Below are 23,641 nucleotides of genomic sequence, written 5' to 3' on the forward strand. Positions count from 1 at the left end.
GCCAACAAAAACTCAGATTAAGACTGTCATTAAGGTTATTCATCATCGCCCCGTGCTCACTCCAATTATACTGCAATCCTTCACTGTGGCAGGACCCTTGTATTTCAATCTGTATAACTGCTTCTTGGAGCTACAACAGGATGTGAGGGGTAAGAAGCTACGAGGAAAGAAACATTGACTGAAAATAAGAAAGTATAGCAGCAGAATCGAAGGAAAGAGAAGAGATCTGCAGAAGAACGTTTAATGAAGAAGACCAAAAGTGTTGAGAGGGCAGGTTTTTTTGTTTTCCTTTTAAATTTGGTAAGACTCAATTAACAATATTAAACACAGATGCTGAACTAATTACCATCCTGTCAAGTGAAATAACACAGTATCTATGTTTCTATGTGTCTATCTTGTTTCTCCCGTCCTCCCCTCCATCCCTCGGCCTGCCCTCCTGCCTTCCGGCTCGCTCTGTCTCCGGCGGCACGCTGTGATTGTGCCACACTGCACTCACATTTAAATGCTACTTGGCTCACATTTCCGGCCAATACAACAAGAGGGAGAAGAGGAGGGAGTGAAAAACAAGTCAGAGGAAGGAAGAGCAACAGATCTAACAGCTGAAGGAATTGAAAAGGAAATGAACAGTGGGTGCAGATGGTAGTAGACAGTACGCTGAGTTTCAAGGACAGAGGGAATCTATAACGAGGCAACAGCTAGAAAAAGTGTGAAATCAAGGTCTTTGTGTGTGTGTGTGTGATATAGGATATCCTTCACTGGTTCACTGACAGAGCTTCCACAATTGCACAAGACGTAAATAAAACCCGGCGATATCCCTCAGTGTTGTTTAATAAACCCTGCTTTCACGTCAGTAATCAAAATCTCCAATATTGAAACGAAAGTTCTCATCATTACTGTCCCCGTCGTTGCAGTAGCCTCTAGTTTTGTGTCAATTAAGGTTAATTAAAAAGTCTTGTTAAGCCTAGTTTGAAAGATTTGAAAAGTCCCACTTAAGACAGTAGGAATTCTGAGCAAAGCAGGTAATTATTAACAGCCAATGTCTTTATTGGTTAGTTGTGAGCACTAATTAATAAGGTGACGAGAGAAAACCCACAGTTAATTGGCTTTATCTGTAGACTGCAATAGTACACAATTTGTTAATGATGACTAATGAGGAACCAATACACTACTTATTTGCATTTCAACAAGAGATGATGATGAATTATGGAGGGTTGTCTGCCTCACTTGGACTAAGAGCTCTAGTACGGCAGCTCTAACATCGCCGGTTATCCTGAAATATCTTCTGTGTAAAGATGATGAAAAATTCAAACGTTGCGGTCGCATTTATTATTTTGTTATTTTCCAAATCTGTAATTTCGCTTGCAAGTACACAGTTGCCCTCTAGCACCGGATAAAAAACCTCTCTCTGCAGTCCCCAAACAAAAAACACATAAATCTTAAAGTAAAAAAAAAGACGAAAAAAGTTGTATCCAGTTCCAGCTGCCTTGACCAGTTGGGAAGTCAGAGAATTAATTAAAAGTTTAACACACTTGAGCAAACACATTCTGAAACATCACAACACAAGTCGCTGTTCACTCAAATACTTGATTAAAAACTGTGAACTCATCCTGCTGCAAAACAGCAAACGCAATATCCCCGAACATGAATCAACATCGTCATCCAACATCATAAACTCACTTTGGCCTCAGGACGAGTGACAGAGAAGCAACTCATACAAGTTGATTGGTTACTCAAGTACAAAGCTGTTTGGCTGACTCACCCTCCATGGGAGTATTGCTGTCAGGGCGATTGGCAAAAACTACATCTACATACTCCAACTGCATCCTTTGTAGAGAGCCTTTTAGACCTGGGAGATACAGAGAGGTGTGAGGGTTGAGATGGTGGACCGTGATTGTATAAACACAATTTGAAGGTTTAATGTACAGTAAGTGAAAAAGACCAAAGTTCAACTTGTCTTACCTTCAATTATGTGTTTCCTTGACAGTCCTCTCTCCGTCTCTGCTCTGATGATACAAACACAAGCCAATGTTGAGTTGCACTGTCAAGGCGTTTTTTATTTTATATATTTTCACACTTTTAAGGCACAAATTCATGTTTGGGTCTTCAAAAAGGAAAATGAGAAAAATGCAATCTTGTGTGTAATGTAACTCACAATACAGAATGAATATACAGTGTTTATACAAAATGTTCGATTGTTGCTGTGTTTCATGGACGATGGGCAGCCTTTAATTGCAGTAATGTGCACTAAACTTCGGTATTATCTGGACTTCCTGGCACTTTTAAGTATATGACTTTAAAATAACTTTTTAAAAATGTGCCATCTTGCTCAGCAAGCAGCGTCAAAGTTGCTTTAAAACACCTTCTGACCCTGGCTGGAGGACAAGACATGAGAATGTGCATATCAGGCTTTTTTTATTAAAATGGGTCAGTGCGCTTTCAACTGTTCAGCATCATTATGCATCCGAACTCTGGAGGAGAGAGGTGGAGGACTAAACCTTCCTCCCAGGAAGAAGGGATGCTCAGGAACAGAGAGAATACCTTCATCCTTATCTCCAGACACAGTTGGACAGTCTCTGCCAAGGAGTGTGACAGCCTGTTCGTAACAGTCCATGTGTGTGTGTGCGTGTGTGTGTGCTATAAAAGCGATTTCTTTATCCCACCTCTCTCTCTCTCTCTCTCTCTCCAGTTTCGGCAGAGGAAGTGGATGTTACTGTATGTGGCATGACGTTGCACAGGCAGTCACAGAGAAAAAAGGCCACCCCGACTGCCTGTTTGACCGCAATGAGACCTCCTAAATAAATGAAGCTTAACTAATTAACTTAAACGTGATCAGATGGGCTGATGAGACCGACGTTATGCACACAAATGTGGACGTGACTGATATGATGATTTCACCACAGGTTGTCTTCTTCAGGTCTAAGTAAAGGACACACCTTTAATCCTACTTGAGTAACTGTTTTTGAAAAGTAGCAGTACTTTTACTTTGGTAAAGTACACTACTGTACTTTTCACAATAAAAGTTTATAAAGTTTCTTACTTACTTTCCTCCCCAGTAGAGTTTAGTAGTAATGACCAAGCTGGATCGCCTGAGAAAGTGCAGAGACAGAAGCAGAAAGTCAGAAGACAGATGCAGCAGAGTGAGCGACACATAATGCATTGCACTTGCTCATTGTATTCTCTTATCCAGACGTACAGGTCCATCACAACTTTTCTTTCCACCACATATGATCCCATCACAGATGTTGTTATCCCTAAATCTGCTCTCTCTGCAGTTAAAGCCATAATCAGCTCTTCTCACGTCACTGAGGTGCATTCATTTTCAGTCTAAAGCGGTTTAATGTCCTCTTATCCTCAAACTGTTGGACTAATCGGTGACACATACAACAGGTGTGAATATGCCACCCACATGCTGCTTAAGAGATTTGGGTGACACCCTGTTATTACGTGCCTGGTGCTCTGTTAAATCATTAAATGTTTCCTCTCCAGATACACCATATGAGGTTTGCCTACAATCTGTTTACTTTGTATTAAAGGATAAGCTCGACGCCTTATTTTCCATCAAGTGACGGTAACAGAGCTGCTCATTGAACGTGGAAGTTTCCGTGTAGTAAAAAGTGGATCATCATCCCTCAGTACATCCTGTTCTCTCATCCTCTCTGTAAACACATGATGACACTCAGAGACTGAAATGCCAGGATCAGTGTGTCTTTACTGCACCAGCATCAAACCGCCTACTGGTGTAAAGTAGTCAGATCAGCACATGTCACTAAAGGCGGAGACACACGTTGCGACCCCTGAGCTGATCATGAATACGAGACGAGCATGACGACTTATGGGTCTGTTCTAATCTGGGTCAGCTGGTGTTGACAGTCAGCGGATAAAATCACATGTGTTCTAATCAGGAGTAGGGATGCACAATAATGGATTTTTGCTGATATCCGATATCTCGCAACTCATTTTGGCTGATGGCAGTACCAATATATGCACATATTTCCCTCACCACCTGCTCACATAAACAATAAGTATCAACATTCAGCGGGTTTGTGTTGCACGCCCATAATTAAAGCCTGTTATATCAGCAGAAATGTCCATGTCGGGTCGATGCTGATGCTTCATTTTTAAGCCTTTATCAGCAAGTACCAATGATGTGCCGCTATTATCATGCACGCCTGATCTAAATTCTTTAGATCCACTCGCTGCCAGTCGTTCTCATAAAGATTTTTCATCCTTGTGATAGACATCAGAGAGAAGGCTCTCACCCAAACTCTGCATCTTTTTCCTCCTTTTTTGAGCCTTGACAACACAAATGTCCCCGCAAATAAACATTGCAAGCCAGAACGGTGCAAGAACGTGCAACATTAGAGCTGCTTCGTACTGACATAGAGAGGCTGATTTTGCTGTAAGGCTCCATTAGTTTCTTCCTTTGATGTTACTGTAACTTTCTCCTCCCTGATTCCTACAGAGTTTATCAATAATACAAAAATGAGCATGTTTAAATAACTCCATCAAGGGAATATTTGAAATGTGTGGAAAGTGAAAATGGCTGAAGGCAAACAGGGTAACTGTTTCATGCTTTGATGCAATATGTCTGTTTGCCCGTGTGTGCGTGTGTGCGTGCGCGTATGTATGCAGAAATATGCAAACTACTTCAAACTGCAAACTCAGCATTACTTAAACATCAAACATGTCTGTCTCTTACGCATACTTGCAACACTAACACATGCGTTTGCCCACACCATTGGGAAAAACATGTCTCGCTCCTCTCCTATTTGTCTTTCCTTCATACAGGCCTCAAACACACACACTTCCTGCCTCTTGGGACATGCACACACGTCGTCCTTCTCCAGCTTTCGCTCTCACACGAAAGTGATGAAGCCATCAGACACGTTCATGTCGCCATTACCTCCAGCATTTCTTCTTGATGATGTTTCCGAGAATGATTTCCGCCCTGCGAGGCAATATAAATGAGGCGGAGTTATTAAATAGTTGAGTTCATAAACACCGCAACTCATTGTCACAAAATTAAACAGCCCCCCTGTGCAGTAAAAACATGGCAAACCTGTTTGTTCATGAATGGACGGCTAAATGGTGTATTTAAAAAGTCTTAAATTACTCTTAACCATCGTATAGTGAAAGAAGCTAATGTCTGACAGAATTTTTATTTTTGGGTTGTTGTTTCTTTTCTTTTTTTTACAATGCAGCTACAGGAAATCACTCCTTAGTGGGCCGTATGGATTGTTTTAATAGGAGAAAGGTCAAACCCCACTGAGACGAGGCATATTCACACGCCAGCAATTTTCCTCTGACGCCACGCTCAGGTTTGGTAGCACGGACTGCTGTGTTCCAGGTCGCAAGTCGCAGGGAAACGTAGGGAAAATGACAAACTGTTATCATTTCACCACTTCCTGATTGATCAGCAACTGAAGAGAAAATGAATAGTGAACATTTATTCAGTCATTTTTTCAGTTGCAGGAAGTTGGGAGATGATAACCATTTGTCAGATTCCCTGTGTTTATACAACTTCCAACCTGGAGCACAGCAGGATAACATCTGAACTTCCCACTCACTGAGTGTGACATAGAAGATAAATGGCCGCTGTGGGAATATGGTCTATTGTCACTCTGCTGTGACTTGCCGAACGCTGAGATAATAAAGAAAATCTTCTCACTTGTCCTGATGAAGCTGACACAGGCTAGAAGGGTGTTTACATCAGACTCAGACATCAGACTGTTTAATTTGGCGGATTAGTTTACAGTGATGGCTGCAAGCCTTTTCAGAGCTGTAATGCATTTTAGTCTGACACAAATATCCAAACATTCCTATAATCCTATAATGTAAACCAAGAATATTCATACTTTACACGTCTCTTCATCTTTTAACATTATCCAAAGGCGCAGGCTCAGGTTACTTCAAGCAACGAGCCACAATAACAAGAATTCCAGCCTCACATTTACAGCAGATATTTCCTTTAAGCGGAAGTAAATGTTACCCATCCAGTCTCATATAGGTTAGAAAAGGTTTTAAAAGAACTGCTGTGAAAAAGTAGAAGTCTAGTGTGGCGATGAGTGGTCATGAATTATCATTCCAGACCTGCTGATTGTTTACCCCTTCACTAAAGGAGTGGAATTAATTATATGTAGGAAACCTTAGTAAGTAAAAACACTTCCTGGAGCCACAGTGGGGCCAGATGTCTGCACCTGATCACACTAAAACATGAATGGTTGTTATGAGCTCAGCTGAACTGAGAGGTTCGTATGACACCCACCTGCCACCGGCGTAGACCTCAGCTGTGTCGAACAGGTTGACTCCACTCTCGTAGGCGATGGTCATTAGCTGCTCTGCAATCTGGCAAGAGGTCAGGACACACACACACACACACACACACACACACACACACAGATGGTACAGTAAGGCCAGTGTGCACAATGTGTATTATCTTTTGTATATCTTTTTAAGGACTTGTTTCCACAGCAACAGTGTTCAAGAAACAAAGACTGTTTCATCGAAGTAGAAAAAGGTGGTACACAGCCATGAAAGTACCACAGCTTCATATTTTATTAAAATATAAGTGCCCATGCGTTTCGACCCGAGGCCTTCCTCAGAGCTGTTTAACTAAGTCAGGCAATCAAGACAGTGACTTAAATCAACACAGCAAACACAACAGACGACACCAGAATAAGGTCCAAACTCTCTAAGAAAGCTTTTAAAGTAACTCTGGAATTACCAGCTGTTATATTTCGAAGGTTGGTTAGTTTCTCTTTTTGGAAAGCACACTAACAAAACTTTCCACTGAACACAAATAATTGATTTATTAAATAAATAACTTTGACTGTATTATTCAGTATATAGCACTATTTCAGTCTGCCAGCTCATGTGGAATGGATTATTATGTGAAGGCCCAATATGCACCAAGTTGATATTTGACTTCTGGGCTCTGACCTCCAGGCCCCAAAAGGATACGCGAGTCAGCACAACAGGGACTGAGGAGCGACTGTAATAACTTCTCCTCAAGACGGTCCGTCAGAGCTGCTTGTCGGACAGTCATGGATTAGGTGCGTTGTATAACGTTAACCTGCGATATAACATTTACGCCTACTTCTCACTGTGAGTTCTCGCTGCTAGTTCTCGCAACTATTTCTGTCACTTTTCATTTGAACGACTGAGTGCAACACGATGGATGACTTCCAGGAGAGACTATCTAAAAATGTGCGCCCTTATGGACAACATATATAGCACAATTGCGCCTCTGCCCTCTCTATGGCCCTCAGCTTTTCAATCCGCCTTCCAGTGTAGCCAGTCAGAAAACCTATGCACAATTTTGATTTCCATCGTGGTCAGACCAAACGTCCTACGAACTCCTTTTGATCCAGCTTAACCCCACCCTTAGATCGCTGAAGTGTATGCTGGGGCGGCTTATGAAATGCTACCTGAACAGCACTGCAGCAGCCGTGGCAGAGAGTGAGCCGAGCATCGAGGCTTAAAAACAGCGCCCTATAGTAAAGGACGAGTTAGATACTGTATATATGCTGCAGTACTACACTCCATGTCGTGTGCGAGTATGCTGCAGTGCACTCGAGTTGCCACACTGAACTCGCCTGCCCCAACAGAGCCTGTGTGTCTGTGAGTCTGTTGATGTACACGGTTTATTGGGATCATAGTGTGATTATTATCTGTGAAATATCCTCTATGATGTACAGTAGTGTCAACTCATTCCTGTTTAGTTATTAAGTGCTCATGCTTTACTTAAGTGTGTGTGTGTGTGTGTGTGTGTGTGTGGCATATGTGCAGATATTTTTTCATATTTTTGCAGACATGGTGACCATAAATCATCAGACCGAGATCTAATTTCCTCGTGGTGAGTTTTATTACATGGGGACTTTAAGTGAATTTGCCATCAAGTCCCTGTGGAGTAATGTGTTGTGCATGAGTTGGTTTTGTGAGCATGTGGGGACAGAAGTGTGCACATGGTGCTTGTGTGTTTGTGTTTACATGTGTGCATGCAATCTGTTTGTCTGCCCTTGTGTATACGCCTGCAGTGTGAGCACTCCATGTGTGTGTGTGTTTCACTGGTGGCAGACAGCGGAGGTGTTGCTTCTCAAAGAATTAGATAATCTCTCCTCTGAGAATCTGTCTCAACCTTCCTCAACCTTCTCAGTGCAACCTGCACAAACTGGGTAGCAGTCCAAGCCGATGTGTGATAATGACACAACAATAATAAACTCTATTTAATTAGTGTATTTAAAGATGGACAAAGTAAAAGCATGACTCTTAAAGGAAAAAAGCAAGACAATAAACCACGTACAACAAGGATTTATATTAATGCGAGGAAACAAGGGCAGAGAGAAGTGATGTAATAATGAAATAAAATACAGAAAGAGTAAGTGATAATAAAAGAAGTAAAAGAATAAAGGGATGACAGGTCAATAAAAATGGGTGTTAAAAATTGATTTAAAATGTGATTGCAGCAGAAGATAGTTCCCATCTGAGCTCGAAGCCTATTGCGTAGCTCGGAGCCAAATCTGAACATGATCAGTGACATTTTAAATGTCCTATTTGTAAGAAAAATTGATTTTTGAGTCTCATTCCCAGTCCGGGGAATGAGAGCTGGACATTACAAATAGGACATTTAAAATCAATTTTAAACTTTTAAACATGTTTGTATTAAGCTATTGTGATATGAAGCGATTTAAAACCACCTATCTTCACATTCAGTGGCAAAGGAGGATTTCGCATGCTGTTTCATTGCAGTAGAAGGGAGGAGGGTGCACGTCCTGTCTCTTTTCAACTGTTCCCATTGGTTTCTTTTAACTCTAAACCCTCACCATCAATTACAGGACCTTTGAGTGACCGGCAAGACAGTTTCCAGGGTCTGATCGCAAAAAAACTAAATCAGACTTGTGCTATTTTCCCAAAGTTACCAAATGATATAATTGTTTTGGCAAGATGTTGAGAGTGGCAGGAAACACAACTCATAAACTGGACACACAGATCCAAAGCCAAAGGAGAAATGGGAAGACATGACAGAGATAACTTAACTCAGGATACCTGCCAATATCTTATACCAGTGCTCTTTGTTGTACATTTAAAACTGAGTTGTAACTACATGTTAGGATCTGTACCATATTGGATCAGTGTATCACTGAACACAACAAACACAATGCAGGTCTGTTGCCTTTGCCTCGGAAAGAAAAGTAATGAGAGTTTAATATTTGTTCAGCTAAGTATAACCACTTCTATCTGCAGCATATTTCAGAACTCATTCATGTTTAAGACCTGCATCATTATCAGATGCAAATCCACTGCTTTCAAAGAAGGTTGAATAGACAGTGAGATAGCGAAGTAAAGGACAGAGAGAACAGTGGCCACATTTCAAAATGGCTCATTCAGTCTCCGAGCTCTGGATGGACGGTCATTAAACCAAACAGAGCAGAATGAAAAGACAGGGCTGGATAATGGAGGTTAAAGAAAGTAGGGGTCAGTTGAGGAGAGAAAGATTTGGGAAAAGAGGGATGACAGAAAATGAACAGCATGTTCTTTCTCTAACTGGTCTCTGTTGAGTGCGGAGGGGAAACAATCTCGGCTGGGGGCACTGGAGGGTGATTTTTAATATAGTGAAGGAAGAGTGGGATGAGAGATTTTTTGCAGAGGTAGGAGAATAGATGGAGGATAAAGACAAAGTTGGATGTGGATAGAAAAAGTAAGAAAGTGCTCGGTTCAGTGAAAAATAGTGGGAATTAAAGAACAAACACAGTAGGTAATAGACTTTTTGCAGGAATATGCTGAAGACAGCTTTACTTATAGACTACAGATGAAGAGATCCGAGACGAGGGTGATCGAGTCAGTTTTTAAAGGGCGACTGTTTGGCCTTTGGTGATTGCTCACTCACAATGAGTCTCATAAGATACTAAAAGGCCAGTCACTGTCACCGAGTGATCAAAGTGACATTCACAAGGTCAGAAAGTTTGTTACGATGACGAAGCAGACTATTTCTGACTTCTGGCCACTTCAGATGAACTGAATGTGACTAATGGCCTTCAAATGATGTGATAATTTTTTTAAAAGTGAATACAAACTGCAGAGACGATCTGTCTGTAACACACAATCATATACACATGCGCTTCTACTCTCACCTTTACAGAAACACTGAGTCACTGAAGAGTTGCAGGAATACATGGGTGGCTGAGCTTCAGGCATCTTTCTTTGTGTTTTTTTTCCCTCTGGGGCACAAATGGTGCAGGAGATTTTGATTTCCATACATAGAACAGACATAATAAGAAGAAACATTTTCTCTCTCACAACCCCAGATTCAAGGCCGTGGTAGCTTCCCACATACTACCCACACAGCCTTGAGATGATTTTATGACTACACTGCATCCTCGCAACCACACTCCCTACATCAAAGTTAACATCGACAAGAGACGCTTTCTTCAAATTCACTTTCTGATTTATGGGTCCACTTTTGGCCTTCTGGAATGAATAAGCAATGTTAACTTGCATCCCACCATCACTCTTGTGAGCTTTCTGTCTGGGAATGTGTTGCTGCCCAGACAAGACTGCAGTGAAACCAACCTGCTACCACTTTGATAAGACGCACTTTATTAGAGGTTTATAAGCTGTTACTAATGGCTTCATAAAAGGCACAGTTCACTAGCATTTATTACTGCAGACCAGACAGCTTATTATTATGTGAGACGGTGATTCATTCTAATAGCTCTCACATCTGCTGGTGTGCATGTTAAAGGAAAAGGTCTGAGGAAATAAATATAAATAGCCTTTATTTACTTTATTTGAGTTAGATGAGTAGATGGATACTGTACCAATCACACTCATGAAGCTAGAACCTGAAGGTTAGCTTAGCTTAGCATAAACATTGGAAGTAGAAGGAAACAGCTAGCCTGACTCTGTCCACAGTTACAAATCAACAGACTGGCACCTCTAAAGCTCACCAACAAACACATGTGCATGTGGTCTGTGTTGTTTGTATTCAGGGTAGAAGCAAAGCTAACTGGATGCTGAAAAAAGGACAGAGCCGACCCAAGACAGGGTGAGTGGTGCTGGCTCAGGTGTGAGCTGACCAATCAGAGCAGACTAGGTAATAGGGCGGGGGGCCTTAAAGAGACGGGAGTGTTTTAGAGAGAAAGTGGACTCAGTGCTGCAGCAAACTGGTTTCTGACCATTAAATCATGTAAAACTATTCCAAAAAATAAAATTATGAACCTGAAAATAACCATAATACGTCTCCTTTAATTGTACACACTAAAAATGTAAAAACAACAAGTTAGTAGCTTCCTGGACCTTGGTTGTCTGACAACATCACAGTGACATCAAGACTCTAAAAGGTCACTGCACCCCGCCACTGGTTGCCAAGTTACAGCATGAAACCCCCTTTAACATCCAACTCATCTTTTTTACATTTCTGTGTGTGTACAGATGACGTGTTAAATAATAAGATTTGAAGAGAGTAAGGCTATCTGTCTCCCCCTGTTTCCAGTCATTATGCTCAATACTTAGTACAGAGACACAAGAGTGGTATTCTCATCTAACCTTCAGCATATGGGATTAAGATAATTTCCCAAAATGTGTAAGTCTTCCCTTCATAAGTTGTTTTTTCATTCCAGTTTCTCTGCAGACGTTTTGTAGTATATCACACTTTCCATTTTAAGGGTCTGTTTAATATTCATAAATCCACTGGTTGCAATTAATACACTTTTTACAAACATGCCTTCTGATAAAAAATACAAAATAACTAGGGGAAAAGATGTGTTCAGTGTTTGCACAACTTTGTGCTTATTAGAGCAGCCCTCACAGAGATGTTATGCCGTAACTGTGTTTGTGTGCCAGAGTTGTTGTGCATTTCTTAATGAGGGCAGGGACACTGAACTCTGCTGAGGACATGTTGTATATTTAGGGTGCTTTTGATAACAATGACATTGAACAGGGGGCACTCAGGACAGCAGAGGACATTTTAACCCAGCAGCGTTGCATGTGTTGGCCGTGGTGGAACCGCTTAAGTTTGTATGTCCACTGAGAGCCCTGCAGCACTGGCTTCTTCTCTGGTTAGTTTCAATGCCAATTGTGTGACTCTACTGGGAGCTCAAACATTATCTTCTGTCAACAATGTCATATTTAGAATAGTTTTGATGTGAGCCAACCAGCATTGCCCGTTTGAATCTCAGCTGTCGAATCCAAAGCCCGAAGTGTCTCAGTGATACCAGTGACATTGAACTGGGGACATTCATAATAATGGACAGAAGACGGTAAAAGCTTTGAGCGTACCATGTGAGTTGATGGCACTAAGCCTTAAGGTAAGGAAAATAATACTGTTACATAAGCTTAATGTCCCCTGAGGTGAGCACTGTTCCCTTCTCCCTAAGTGTCACTCTAAAGTGTGTGCATGTGTGTGTGTATCTGTGTGTGTGACGACTGCGGTCAAGACCCCAGCAGCAACATCAGAGCATGGTAAAGGGGTTTCAAGTACGCACATGTAAACATAATGTGTTGAACCTCAGTATGCCCTTTTTCAGTATTATGTAGCATAAAATGTGAGTCAGTCCAAATGATCTGAATCATCTCACCCAAAGTCTTTGTCAAGGTTGTGACTAAAATGTAAACAACTAAATCCACCCTCTTTCATTATAGCAAGGAGGCAATAAAAACTAAGCTGCAGTCCAATTAAGCTTGTAGGTATTAGAGCTCAAGGTAAACTGTGATACCACTGAGAAAAAATAAAGCTGCGTTTATAATTACTTTGTTGTTCCTTTCCATGATGCAATGTTCTGATGTTTCAAAAGAGTCGGTGCCTCCTCTTAACAGAAAATTAACAAACACAAAATCTTTTGTCATTTAAACCCAAAGACAGCCTCTGTTTTCCAAGCATGTCATAAGAAATGTGCTTTAGTTTTTCATATTAACACTGTGTCTAAACAGGAGGTGTAGTGTGAGCTGCATGATAACAGAGCAGCAGCGTCAGTCCTCCATCTGTATGTCTACACGGGATGCATTCAGGCAGGGGTATTGACTGTGGGTCATCTGAGTTTTGGCAGCAGGCCAAACCTAATAGACAATCACTGTACTTGTGCAAGTAAAATTGAAAAGAATTGACCTGAAGTGTAAAAATAATCTTTGGGTTGCGTATAGTGCAAGTGAAAAACAATCTGTTAGTAGTAACATTATAGAAATAAAGGACTGACATGTGACTCAAGTCAATCAGCCCAAGTCAGATCAAGTCACAGTTTGTGTCAAGTCAAGTCGAGTCCTTAGGCAAGTCAAGTCACTTTTTTCCCTATCCAAGAAACTTCAGTCTTACCTGCAGAATCTGGTAAAAGAAGATAGGATAAGGTGTTAGTTCCTGTCAAATAATATTATTGACAGATTTATCCAACCTGTTCAAAAAGTATAATGATGAATTGAATTTGTTTATTAAGATTCGCTGAAATACTATAATCAAACAAAAACCCTCATAAAGGTTTCCTTAATTTCTTCGGGTGAAATACTTACAGCAAGTCAAGTCAAGTCAAGTTACAGGTCTTTAACTTCCAACCACAAGTTGAGTCTCAAGTTGTTTATTTTCTGTCAAGTCAAGTCCACTCGAAATGGAAAGACTCAAATGACGGGTGGATCATTTCTACAGGTTGAGTCAAACAAACTTCACAGCTTGTTTACATACTCCCAAAGAAGCATGAAAATCTGACGGCCCACTGCTGCTCACTTTGCTGGACATTTCCAAAGGTGACTCATTTTGGATTTGGCAAAATGTGGTGTGGGTTTTTGTAGTGCCATTTCAAAGGTATCACTTGTTCATCAGTGTTTGAGTGCTGTGACATTTCCCTTAGGAGAGTCTGTCAGAAGTGTTGGAGTTGACGTGTATCAGTGAGTTTAGATCAAGAAAAACACGGTCTTATATTTCAACTGCTTCCACAGGTAAGGCAAGACTGTTTCATATACAGCACAGTCCGAATCAAAGAACCTGAACGGTACACAGTTTGACACATCACTACAGAAGAGTATTAAGGCCAGGGGTTGAGAAAAAAATGAGGGGTTTGTTTTCATTATGAACTTCAAGAAGAGGAAAAAGTAAAAAATGTCGAGAATAAAGTTGAAATACAATTTTGTGAATTAAGTCGAAATGTCGAGAATAAACTTGACATTTCAAGATGAAAGTCGACCTTTTGAGACTATACGCTTTAGTGGCCGGTTGTTAACTTGAATTATGTTAAGTTCGTAATAACTTAATGATATTGATATGATACACATATCACTTAAGTATGGCGTTACGTCACTTCAAAAACTCAGCTTTAACATTACACTCCAAGGATGTAATGTAGATGTGATAATCTACAAATGTCTAAAGAACACACAGAACACATTACATGATTGTAAACCGTACAACAAAACACAGAGTCCATTTAGTTGAATCTATATGCAAGATAAATCAAAGTGTTTCATACCTCGTCTGTTATCTGTCCCCCAAATGTCACCCATGTACCTGGAGGGAAGAGAGAGACATTTCATCATTAGAAAACACTTCAGCTCTTTATGTCAGTGTGTTCGAGTGTGTGTTCGTGTTTGACATCCTCAAGTAAACACTACTAATACCTGAGCTGTGACACTACTCGAGGAAGGCTGTCAAGTTCCCAAGAGGAAAATATCAGCTTAGTACTGAAGGATCACCTCACCAGTGTGAGCACTGTCAGTCTTTACTGGTGCTTATGTGGACGACCTTGTGTCCGCTGTCCTTGCGTGATTATGTCTGTGTGTTTGTGTGTGTGTGTGTGTGTGTGTGTGTGTGTGTGTGTGTGTGTGTGTGTACCACATGCCTCTGAGTGCCATGCAAACAATGCTGATAAGCAAGACAAAACGGCTAAGCCATGCCAACCAGAGGAGACACGACATCCTCGGTGCATTCCCTCACTGAATTATGCATGTAGCTTTGTTGTGGCAGAAAATGTTTCCCATTCAGATTATGTCAAAACGTTTTTTTTTCTCTGAAACTGTCCCGCTGTGCCAGACAGACAGAGCGAGGAACACCTTTTTACATCACAAAAATGTCTAGTGCTTATGTGTGTTCTGGGAGTTGCAAGAAAATCTGGGCTGCCTGACAAGATATGAGTCGGTCTGTGTGGCAATGCGTTTGAAATTTGGCAGGAGAGGACCAAGGACATTGTCACCACATTTTTCATTTGTCATCGGAGGTAAAGGGAAATTCCAAGAAAAGTGATGTTATGAGTCGCTCATGTACCTACAGTACAGTATGAGAGTTGCATTATAGTCCGACAGATACTGGAATTAAAGGCAGATACTAATATCAATATAGTAGGCTAAAAAAAGAAAGAAAAAATGAGAAATTAATACTTCAACTCACTCAAACTGCTGATTCAGTTTCTTTGAATTTTTGTACTTCGACTGCCACTTACATTGCAACATCAGCAGTTTCAGCATTTCAACATGTTAGCATCAAGCAAACGTTAACTGTCTTATAAAAACTCTTTTCCTTTTTTAGGTCAGTATTATTGTAATAGTATTATGAAGTCAATATATATAAACATATCTTTTCATTGTTCTAGAAATGTCTGTCGTCAAACTGAATGATTCCGAGTGAACTGTACGTGAAAACAAAATAAATTGTTATCTAAGTTTTTCTGTAACACTTTACAATAACCCTAATAAATAAATGGTAAATGTTTCGTCAAAGGAGCTTCACATGTATTTATCACTTTTAATTGGCCATATGTGAGCAGATTGTAGTCTGATGTGAAGAATTTGTCTCTCCGTGTTGCCTTTACGAACCTGTGAACGATTTGTTTTGTTGTTTAGTGCTGCTGGACTGGACAGGTCGTATTTTCTGTGACAGTCCAAAGAATGTGATTTTATGCACGCCGCTTACAAAGAGCAACAGCAAGTGTTATTAAGTACAGTTGCTTAATAACTAATTTATAAAATATTTAATTCTTTCTTAACAAAGATGTAACTATTAGTTTGATGTACTGTAACTACTACAGTATAGTTTGACAGTAAGTTTTTATTTTTAAATGTATACTGGTTCCAAATATCGGTTACTCGTCTTTTATTTATTAAATCCTTCCAGGCCAAATGGCCGCTCACTCTGCTCTGTTTCATCTCTGTGTTGAATCCTTCTCTCTGTCCGTCTCTCACTCAACCTGTGCCCCAGTGCTGAATGAACAGTCTGTTCCTCCTCTGACTCTGTCGACCTCCACCGCTCGACTGTCAGAAAACAACCGATGCACCTCAGAGACAGGAGATAATGAAACAGCCCTTAACCATCTGCTCATTTCAACAGACGGGATGAACGATGAAGCTCATTACTCCATACATTGCAATACCATCAACTCCACTGAGGTTTAACTTACAGATGACACCCTGAGGATGAACTGGATCTGTTGGTGCATAATGATGATCTTCACTTAACAAAGCTGCACTTCAACATGCCTCATCAGCAGAATCGCAATCGAATTTTTTCAGCGTTGTCAGGGGGGCTACAGTGAGTACAGGTTGCTCTTATTAAATATGCAAGATGTTTGTATGTTATTTCCTATCCACACATGTATGCAAAGCTCGCCTGTGTACACCGATCAGCCTTTTAAAACCACTGACAGGTAAATTGAAAGACAATACTCATCTCATTGCATTCAAATGTTCTGCTGGGAAAATCTTGGGTCCTGTCCTTCATGTGGAACTGACACAGTCTTCAATGATGTTTGGGTGGGTTGCACAAGTATACCCCCTGAAGGCAAGCAATAGCACTCCCCAATGGCAGTGGCACGCCCAGCAGGACAACTCACAACGCAGCAAAAACCTCTCAGGAATGACCCAAGGAACGTGACAAGCAGTTCAAGGCGCCCCCCTGGCCTCCATATTCCACAGATCCCAATCTGATCGAGCACCCTCGGGATGTCCTGGAGCAAGTCCAATTCATGAAGGCATGGACACAGGACCTCTAGGGGTGTCCTTTGGTGTCTGACACCAAGCGTTAGTGGCAGATTCTTTATGTCCTGTGGGTTGCGTGGTGGGGACGCTATAGATCGGACTTGATTCAGCACATCGCACAGATGCTCGATTGGATTGGGATCTTTGAAATTTGGATTGCCATGGGGAAATACCACCTGCAATGGCATTTGGGCAAGATTTTTTTTGGGCAAGAGAAATCATATGGGATTTCAAACTGTCCTTTGTGTCACTCCCAACACAACAGGACAATGACATCAAATCCAGAGTCACAGATTTGCATCAGAGCAGCTACAAGAGTGACATGAAAGACAACACAGGGAACAACAGTCCGTGGACCATCTCCCGCTGAAATAAATTGTCTGCTCTGCGACATGACAGTGTGATTGTTTGGAGGGTGAGATGATGGATCGCCATTTCCTGTTCTTCTGTGTTGGAAAACCACATCATCAGCGTACGTAGTTACTGACACCTACTCTGTTACTGACACCTACTTCATTACCACTCCAACCCGTGCTGATAGGCTGGTGATGTCTGGACACAAAAATCCGATCTGATCGCTTGCAAATGTCTGTCGTACAGATCTTATTTGAGAAACAAATCTAATATACCTGCAAACTGATCGAGGCTTGAGTGTGTACATCTGTGTGTGTATGTGTGTAATCGGCCCTCTTAGCCGTCTCTAGCGCGGTGGAATTGTAATCACAGCTAACAACGTGCACTTGCAGCTCTGAGCTTTGTTCCTGAGCTGGAGGCTGACAGCATGAGACGAACACCCAGCGGAGCTCTAATGTCAAGGCCACCGCTCTTATAGGCTCAACTGAGGTTTCTTCTGTTTGATGGAAATTAAGTCCCTGCGAGTGCTAACAGCTATTCCACTGCTGGTGGAAAGTGCTGGCAGTGGCATTTGATGATGCTGTAAAACAAGAGTAAATGTGATAACCTTGCAGTGCTTTTTGATTTCATATTTTGCCATTTAGGGTGATATTTCTGCCCTGTATTCACACGTCAAGCACTTCAATTGGGTGGTTTAAAGAGAAGAGACAAACTGACATGAGCCCAACAGTACAAGGCATAAAAACAGGACAGAAGGAGTACAAGGGAAAGAAAATGGGGCAAATAAGGGATGTGAAAAATTAATGAGTTACCAAGTAGTAAATTTGGCAAGAGTTGTCATTTATGTTTTCAGCTTTGTGTGAACCTGATTCTTCACTCTTGAATCCAGTTCTGTGCCTGGCAGCCTGATAGATGGCACACATTTAAATGAAATATTTTTCTCTGGTGTCTCAGTTTAACAGACCTCCTAACTCTCCTTTTCAGCATTTTTCGGCTCATCTGCCTACAGATAGAAAGGCTGAGTCATAATTTTTCTGTTGGATTAATTTCCAGCTCCAATAAAGTAAGTCTCCAGTAAGTCTGCAGGCTTGTCATGCCTGAGAAGTTTACAGTAGGTTTATCCAGACGAGACACAAAAAGCCAAATTATAATTTGACTTGGGTTAAATATGGAAAACTACACCGTCATCATCTTCCAACAGACACATTTAGCACTATTTAAGGATCTAAACCGCAGTTATTAATGGACTCCATCGTGAGGAAACCTTTGAAATTGAACCTGGGATGTTTTGGTCATGTAGAAGTGTAAGTGTCCTACACAATAGACCACCAGAACGCCTCATTATCCTTCAATAAAAGTATTTAGAATTGTTTTTTTGACCAGGAATCCATTTAAATCTCTTTTTGGGAGAAGAAAAGTGCCATAAAGTTTTGTAAAAGGGCTCTTTTTTGCTTTGAAAGGATCTGAGCCCACTGGTATTGCCAGTGTTAGAGTTAAATGTCAAAGATCCTGTATGGCACCTTACTGCATATATACACACACACACAAACACGAAGAAAAACTCTTTCTTTCCCTTTGCACCTATTTTCACTTCTGTTTCATGCCCTCGTCTCCTGTACTGCCTCTTCAAGCTCTATTGATTTCTTCTAAACAATTCGACTTCAGTCGCCTTCGTCTGTGCTGTTATATCTATATCTGTTTCTGTCTGCTCTTTTCAGCTGCCGCATACAGGGGGCGGACAAAACAATATAAACACTTAAAAATCGACACAGCACAAAAAGAAGGTTTCTGTGGTTTTTTTCTGCAAGGTTGACAAAATAGCAGTTAGAGTGCGAATGAACAGAGCATCACAGATGATCTCAAAGTTTGATTTTTCACAGTGTTAACAGAAACTGAAATTCATAATTGATTTGGCAAATGTTGCACGGCTTTTGCATTTAATTGCATTACAGTTGTTCATACTGTGTGCATGTTGTACAACTCGTAAAATGATCAACCACTAGAGCTGGACTGGTAAAATAACCGAGCATAACTCGAAATCTTAGGCAAGGTTGATCCTTCTAGATTTCTACTTCAGCTACAGAGGAGAGGAAAGTCAAGGCTTTACAAACAACTTGGATCTTTTCTTTATTGAGGGTTAAAAGGAGTGGACAGTGAAAGGAGGCTGAAGCAGAGAGACAGGGACACATGGTGAAGGTTGTCTGATCCCCTTAGTGCAGCGAGGATATGTAATGACATTAGGCTGCTGAACCACACAGCTGAAGATTTTAAAGGATGAGGAACAAAGTAGAAAACAGATGTGAGGAAAGCGGGTGCTGAAGAAGTAGAGATAAAAGCAGTGTTCGATCACATACTAACACACAGACTAATGTAGTGCGTTTCAACTGCATTGTAAGTGAATTATGTGTATTCAAGACATTCTGACATTTATAGTATACGCCCTCAGCTTACAGCAGACTGTCTGATTGAATAGTTTTAACTGTGTAGATTTCAAACGTGGACAGTTTTATGAAAATTGATGGCAAATCAAAAATATGTTCCATGAATGTATAGTGAAGACGGTAATGTTGTTATCAATACAGTGGTCTGATGCATAGAAGACGTATTGCTTGAGTATGTGTGAACAGTCTGCTAGTAAGAACATTCTTTACTAACGTAATCATTTTCCTTTCGTAGGCAGTACGCAGTATATACTGAGTGAGTATGTAGTAGGCAGCGCGTTAGCTTGTCATTTCTAACACATCCAAACAGGCTGTACTACATGTTGGTCCACTTACTGACAACATGCAAAGGTCCATCCTGCCGTTGTCTTCTCTACACTGCAGGACTGCAGGATTTTCTGATAGAACCACTTTAAAAACTCATCAATCAACAGCATTGCATCAGTGCAGCATGAAGTCAGGACAAAATGGACCTGGATGGTGTTTGGCATGTGTGTGGTGTGAGGAAATGTCTTCACACATTAGTGCTGATGGTTCTGATAACGCTGATCACAAACCTCTGCATGCATTGTTTTGTTTTCCACCAATTAAAATGGGTTTGCACATGCAAACACACAAACACTCAAACACTGTTTATTCCATTTTTCCCAACCAATTAGCATCGTTGGAACCAGTGTGTGTGTTGACAGCACAGTGAAGCCACCGCAGATCGCCCTGCAGTCAGTCTGTTTTCAGGGAATGAGGAGATAGTGAATTATCTGCAGCAGCAGGCTGCCTGTGCTGCCATCGGTGACTTCACCAATCACTTCACTTATCAATTAATCCACTCTCCATGCCCCTCTGCAGGGATAATCAGTTTTTTTTATAAATCTATTCAGTTTCAATTAACTGGTGAGAGGTTTTTACCTTGAAGACAGAGAAGCTTGTCACACAGTAGGTGACATTTTCACATGCATGGATATTGAACTGATATTAAATTGAGTTTTGCTTAAATGTGAAAATGGCTTTTTTTTATTGTTTGTGGAATGGAAATAACTGATAATGAAATGACAATCAGAATTTGGCTATTAGACCAATATACAGGAGATTGAATTTTAACAAGAATACAGTCAATTTCAGAGCACGCATGCCAGTCCTGCCGCAAGGAAAGAGAGAAAGCAGTACTGACTCAGAATCAGTAACACGTTATAATTCCCCGATGGGAAACTGGGTTATGTTACAGTTGCTCCTTCTAGAATAGAAATGTCACAGAGATATTATAAGAAATAAAAATTAAACCATAAAATTAAAAATGTAAAAAATGTTGAGGTGTGAAGAAGCAGGCCTTTGTATTTGCTTAAAGCAACATTATGTAGAACTTGGCATTTTGTGTGATTTGGCGCCCCCCACCGTTTCCTAGCGCAACACTACTGTCGTAAATACAAATCCCAGGTCTGTAATAATGTTGCTTTAGGTATGATGTAAAAACAATAATCTGCAAATGTCTGCCAACGTTTTTATGTGGGTTTTGTTGGACCTGTACGACAGACTGTCTGTCTGTGTGTGTGTGTGTGTGTGTGTGTGTGTGTGTGTGTGTGTGTTTGAAAGCCATCTTTATCTTGCCCGAGCACAGGGCTAACCTTCATGAAACCTCTTTTAACCAAATAAGCTGCTTGTACCAACAGCTGGGCCCTGGGAGCAAAACACCAGGGACAGAGAAAGGCAAACAGAACAGTGAAGAAAGGAAGAAAGAAAGAAAGAAAGAAAGAAAGAAAGAAAGAAAGAAAGAAAGAAAACACAGAGGAAGGAGGAAAACTTAGCAAGGGTGAGAGAGTTCATAGAGAAAGACAGATAGTGTGAGAGATGGAGACTGTCAGGATAAAGGCAAAACCGTCAAGGCAGGAGTCACATCTTTCCTCTTCATTTTTCCTGTTCACATCTCATCACCCCTCCCTCCCTCCATCCGTCCATCCTGGCCCCGGGATAATAACAGTATGTGTGGAATACTAATTCATCTGACTGTTCAGATTCTCCCCGACATTAGCAAGCAGCAAATGAACCCAGCACAAAGAGTCAGCATTTGTAAGAAAATGTTTCTTTAAACTCCACGCAGTGAGTCAGGAATTAATACAGCTATTAACTCCTCAGCTACACATATTTAACGTGTGTATATGAGTTATAAATATGAAGCGAAGAATAAATTCTGCCAACTAGAAAATGATCCAGCATGCTGAACAATTTAACAGACTGGAGAGAAACAAAGATCCTGCGCTCAATCACAATTAAAATTTTAAATCGAGAGCAAAATGTTAATAGACAGAGACTGCAATAAGTATGGATATGATCATTTCTTCAAATATAAAAGGTTAGTCAGCTGATGACTGACTTAAAAACTGTATCTACTGACTGAGTTACATATAATAAGTAGTAACAGAAATCAGAAATGAACGGCTCTTTAGTGCACAAAAACCATGACGTAAGATTAAACTTGCCTTGCATACATGGATTTAATTCAAGGTCAAACACTCACCATCCCTGCCTTGCTCATGTGCACTTCAGCAGTGATCTTCATCCTAAATGCTGTTGCAATCATTACCCATGTTCTTCATAGCTCAGAGTCAGCCAGTCGCTCCATGTCAAGGTCAATCTGCTACTTTATAGTTACATAACTTTTCGACATTTCATCTAAAACACATTCTGGGCTCTGGCCAAGTTTGCCAGTTTCAAAGTTTTAAAAGCAGCCCCGGGTCTTGAGTGCTCAGTGCAGTCGTAATCCAGTGAGCAAACATAATACCACTCAAAAGGACATTTTTAGAAATTCTGAATAAACAACTACTCAAACTAAGGTATCTCTTTAATGCAATGTTTTGATGTGGAAACCAGACGTCAGCTCCCCTCGTATTGGAAAGGCTGTGGGAATTCTGAACAGTGAGAAATGTTGAATTTCTGTGAAAAGGAGGTCTTCAGCCGATTAAACCATTATGTAAATGAATCCGGTGCTGGTGAGACGGCGTTTCTCTCGGGGCGCCATCGTGCCGCTCCAGATTGGCTCTTTAAAAAGTGAGACTCCTGCGACGGTTACATCTCCTGGCTGTGCTTCCCACAACCAGCGACAAATGGATACAAATGACTGAGTCATGATTGAACATGATTGAGTGTGTGTCTTATTAATTTTTGTGTTTACTACGCTGTCATTCAGAATTATGAGTTTGTGTGTGCGTGTGTCCTGCTGAATTTGCTCTAACATTACAGTTCTCGTCCTCAAACACAACACCTTTCCTCTATCTTGGCACTTTTCTTTGAAGTTAAACAGTGAAACACCGTTTAGCATCCTGCTCTTTGCCCTCTCTCTTCCTTCTCTCCCCTGCCAGCATCATGTCTGCCCTGGGCGCAGCATGTGGCAGGCAGCTGGCATTATGCTGACCTTTTCCGCACCGCGCAGCTCAGCCAGTTTGAGTCAGACCTCTCAGTCTACTGTGCACCACCTGGGGCAGTGGCGCTCAGAGACAACCTGGGAGCCAGACATTACACCGTGAAAAACTGAAGTTATACATGGCACCAAAACGCCTTTTTGGATCTAATCTACCAAAACAAAAGGGAAGACCCTTTTGGTTCAACTTTCTGGTGCTGCACAGCTGTATTCAGCTGAGTACCTTTTAGATTGAACGATTCTTGGCAGAGAAAGATCATCTGCTCCAGGACAAGTGTTGGATAAAGCAATGTAAAACTGAAATACAAGTAAAATCATGAAAAAAGGGGAAAGAACTATTTTGCGGTCACTGCTGCTGTGCATCATGAAGCTGTGCTCTCTTTCTGTATTTATCTGCATGTATGAAATGAGAAAATTACTCAAATTATGTTTAAAATGCTGGAGTGTTAAATGTAATTTGTAACAAATCATCTGATGTGCCCTTTGCAGAAAC

General features: G+C 41.0%; 1 protein-coding gene across 3 annotated transcripts in view; it reads right to left on the bottom strand.

Moving 5' to 3' along the window:
* Positions 1 to 23,641, bottom strand: part of kcnab1a (potassium voltage-gated channel subfamily A regulatory beta subunit 1a) — a 115,667-nt gene that overhangs the window by 10,879 nt on the left and 81,147 nt on the right. For all 3 annotated transcript variants that reach the window (XM_084351133.1, XM_084351135.1, XM_084351134.1), the window contains exons 3-8: positions 14,448 to 14,485; positions 6,266 to 6,345; positions 4,904 to 4,948; positions 3,042 to 3,086; positions 1,960 to 2,003; positions 1,760 to 1,846 (exon numbers count right to left, since the gene is read on the bottom strand). In XM_084351133.1, coding sequence (XP_084207259.1) covers positions 1,760 to 1,846; positions 1,960 to 2,003; positions 3,042 to 3,086; positions 4,904 to 4,948; positions 6,266 to 6,345; positions 14,448 to 14,485 — 339 coding nt within the window. The remainder of the gene's footprint in view (positions 1 to 1,759; positions 1,847 to 1,959; positions 2,004 to 3,041; positions 3,087 to 4,903; positions 4,949 to 6,265; positions 6,346 to 14,447; positions 14,486 to 23,641) is intronic.

Source organism: Pagrus pagrus, assembly GCF_965226575.1.
Source record: "Pagrus pagrus genome assembly, chromosome: 4".
Classification (NCBI taxonomy): Eukaryota; Metazoa; Chordata; class Actinopteri; order Spariformes; family Sparidae; genus Pagrus; species Pagrus pagrus.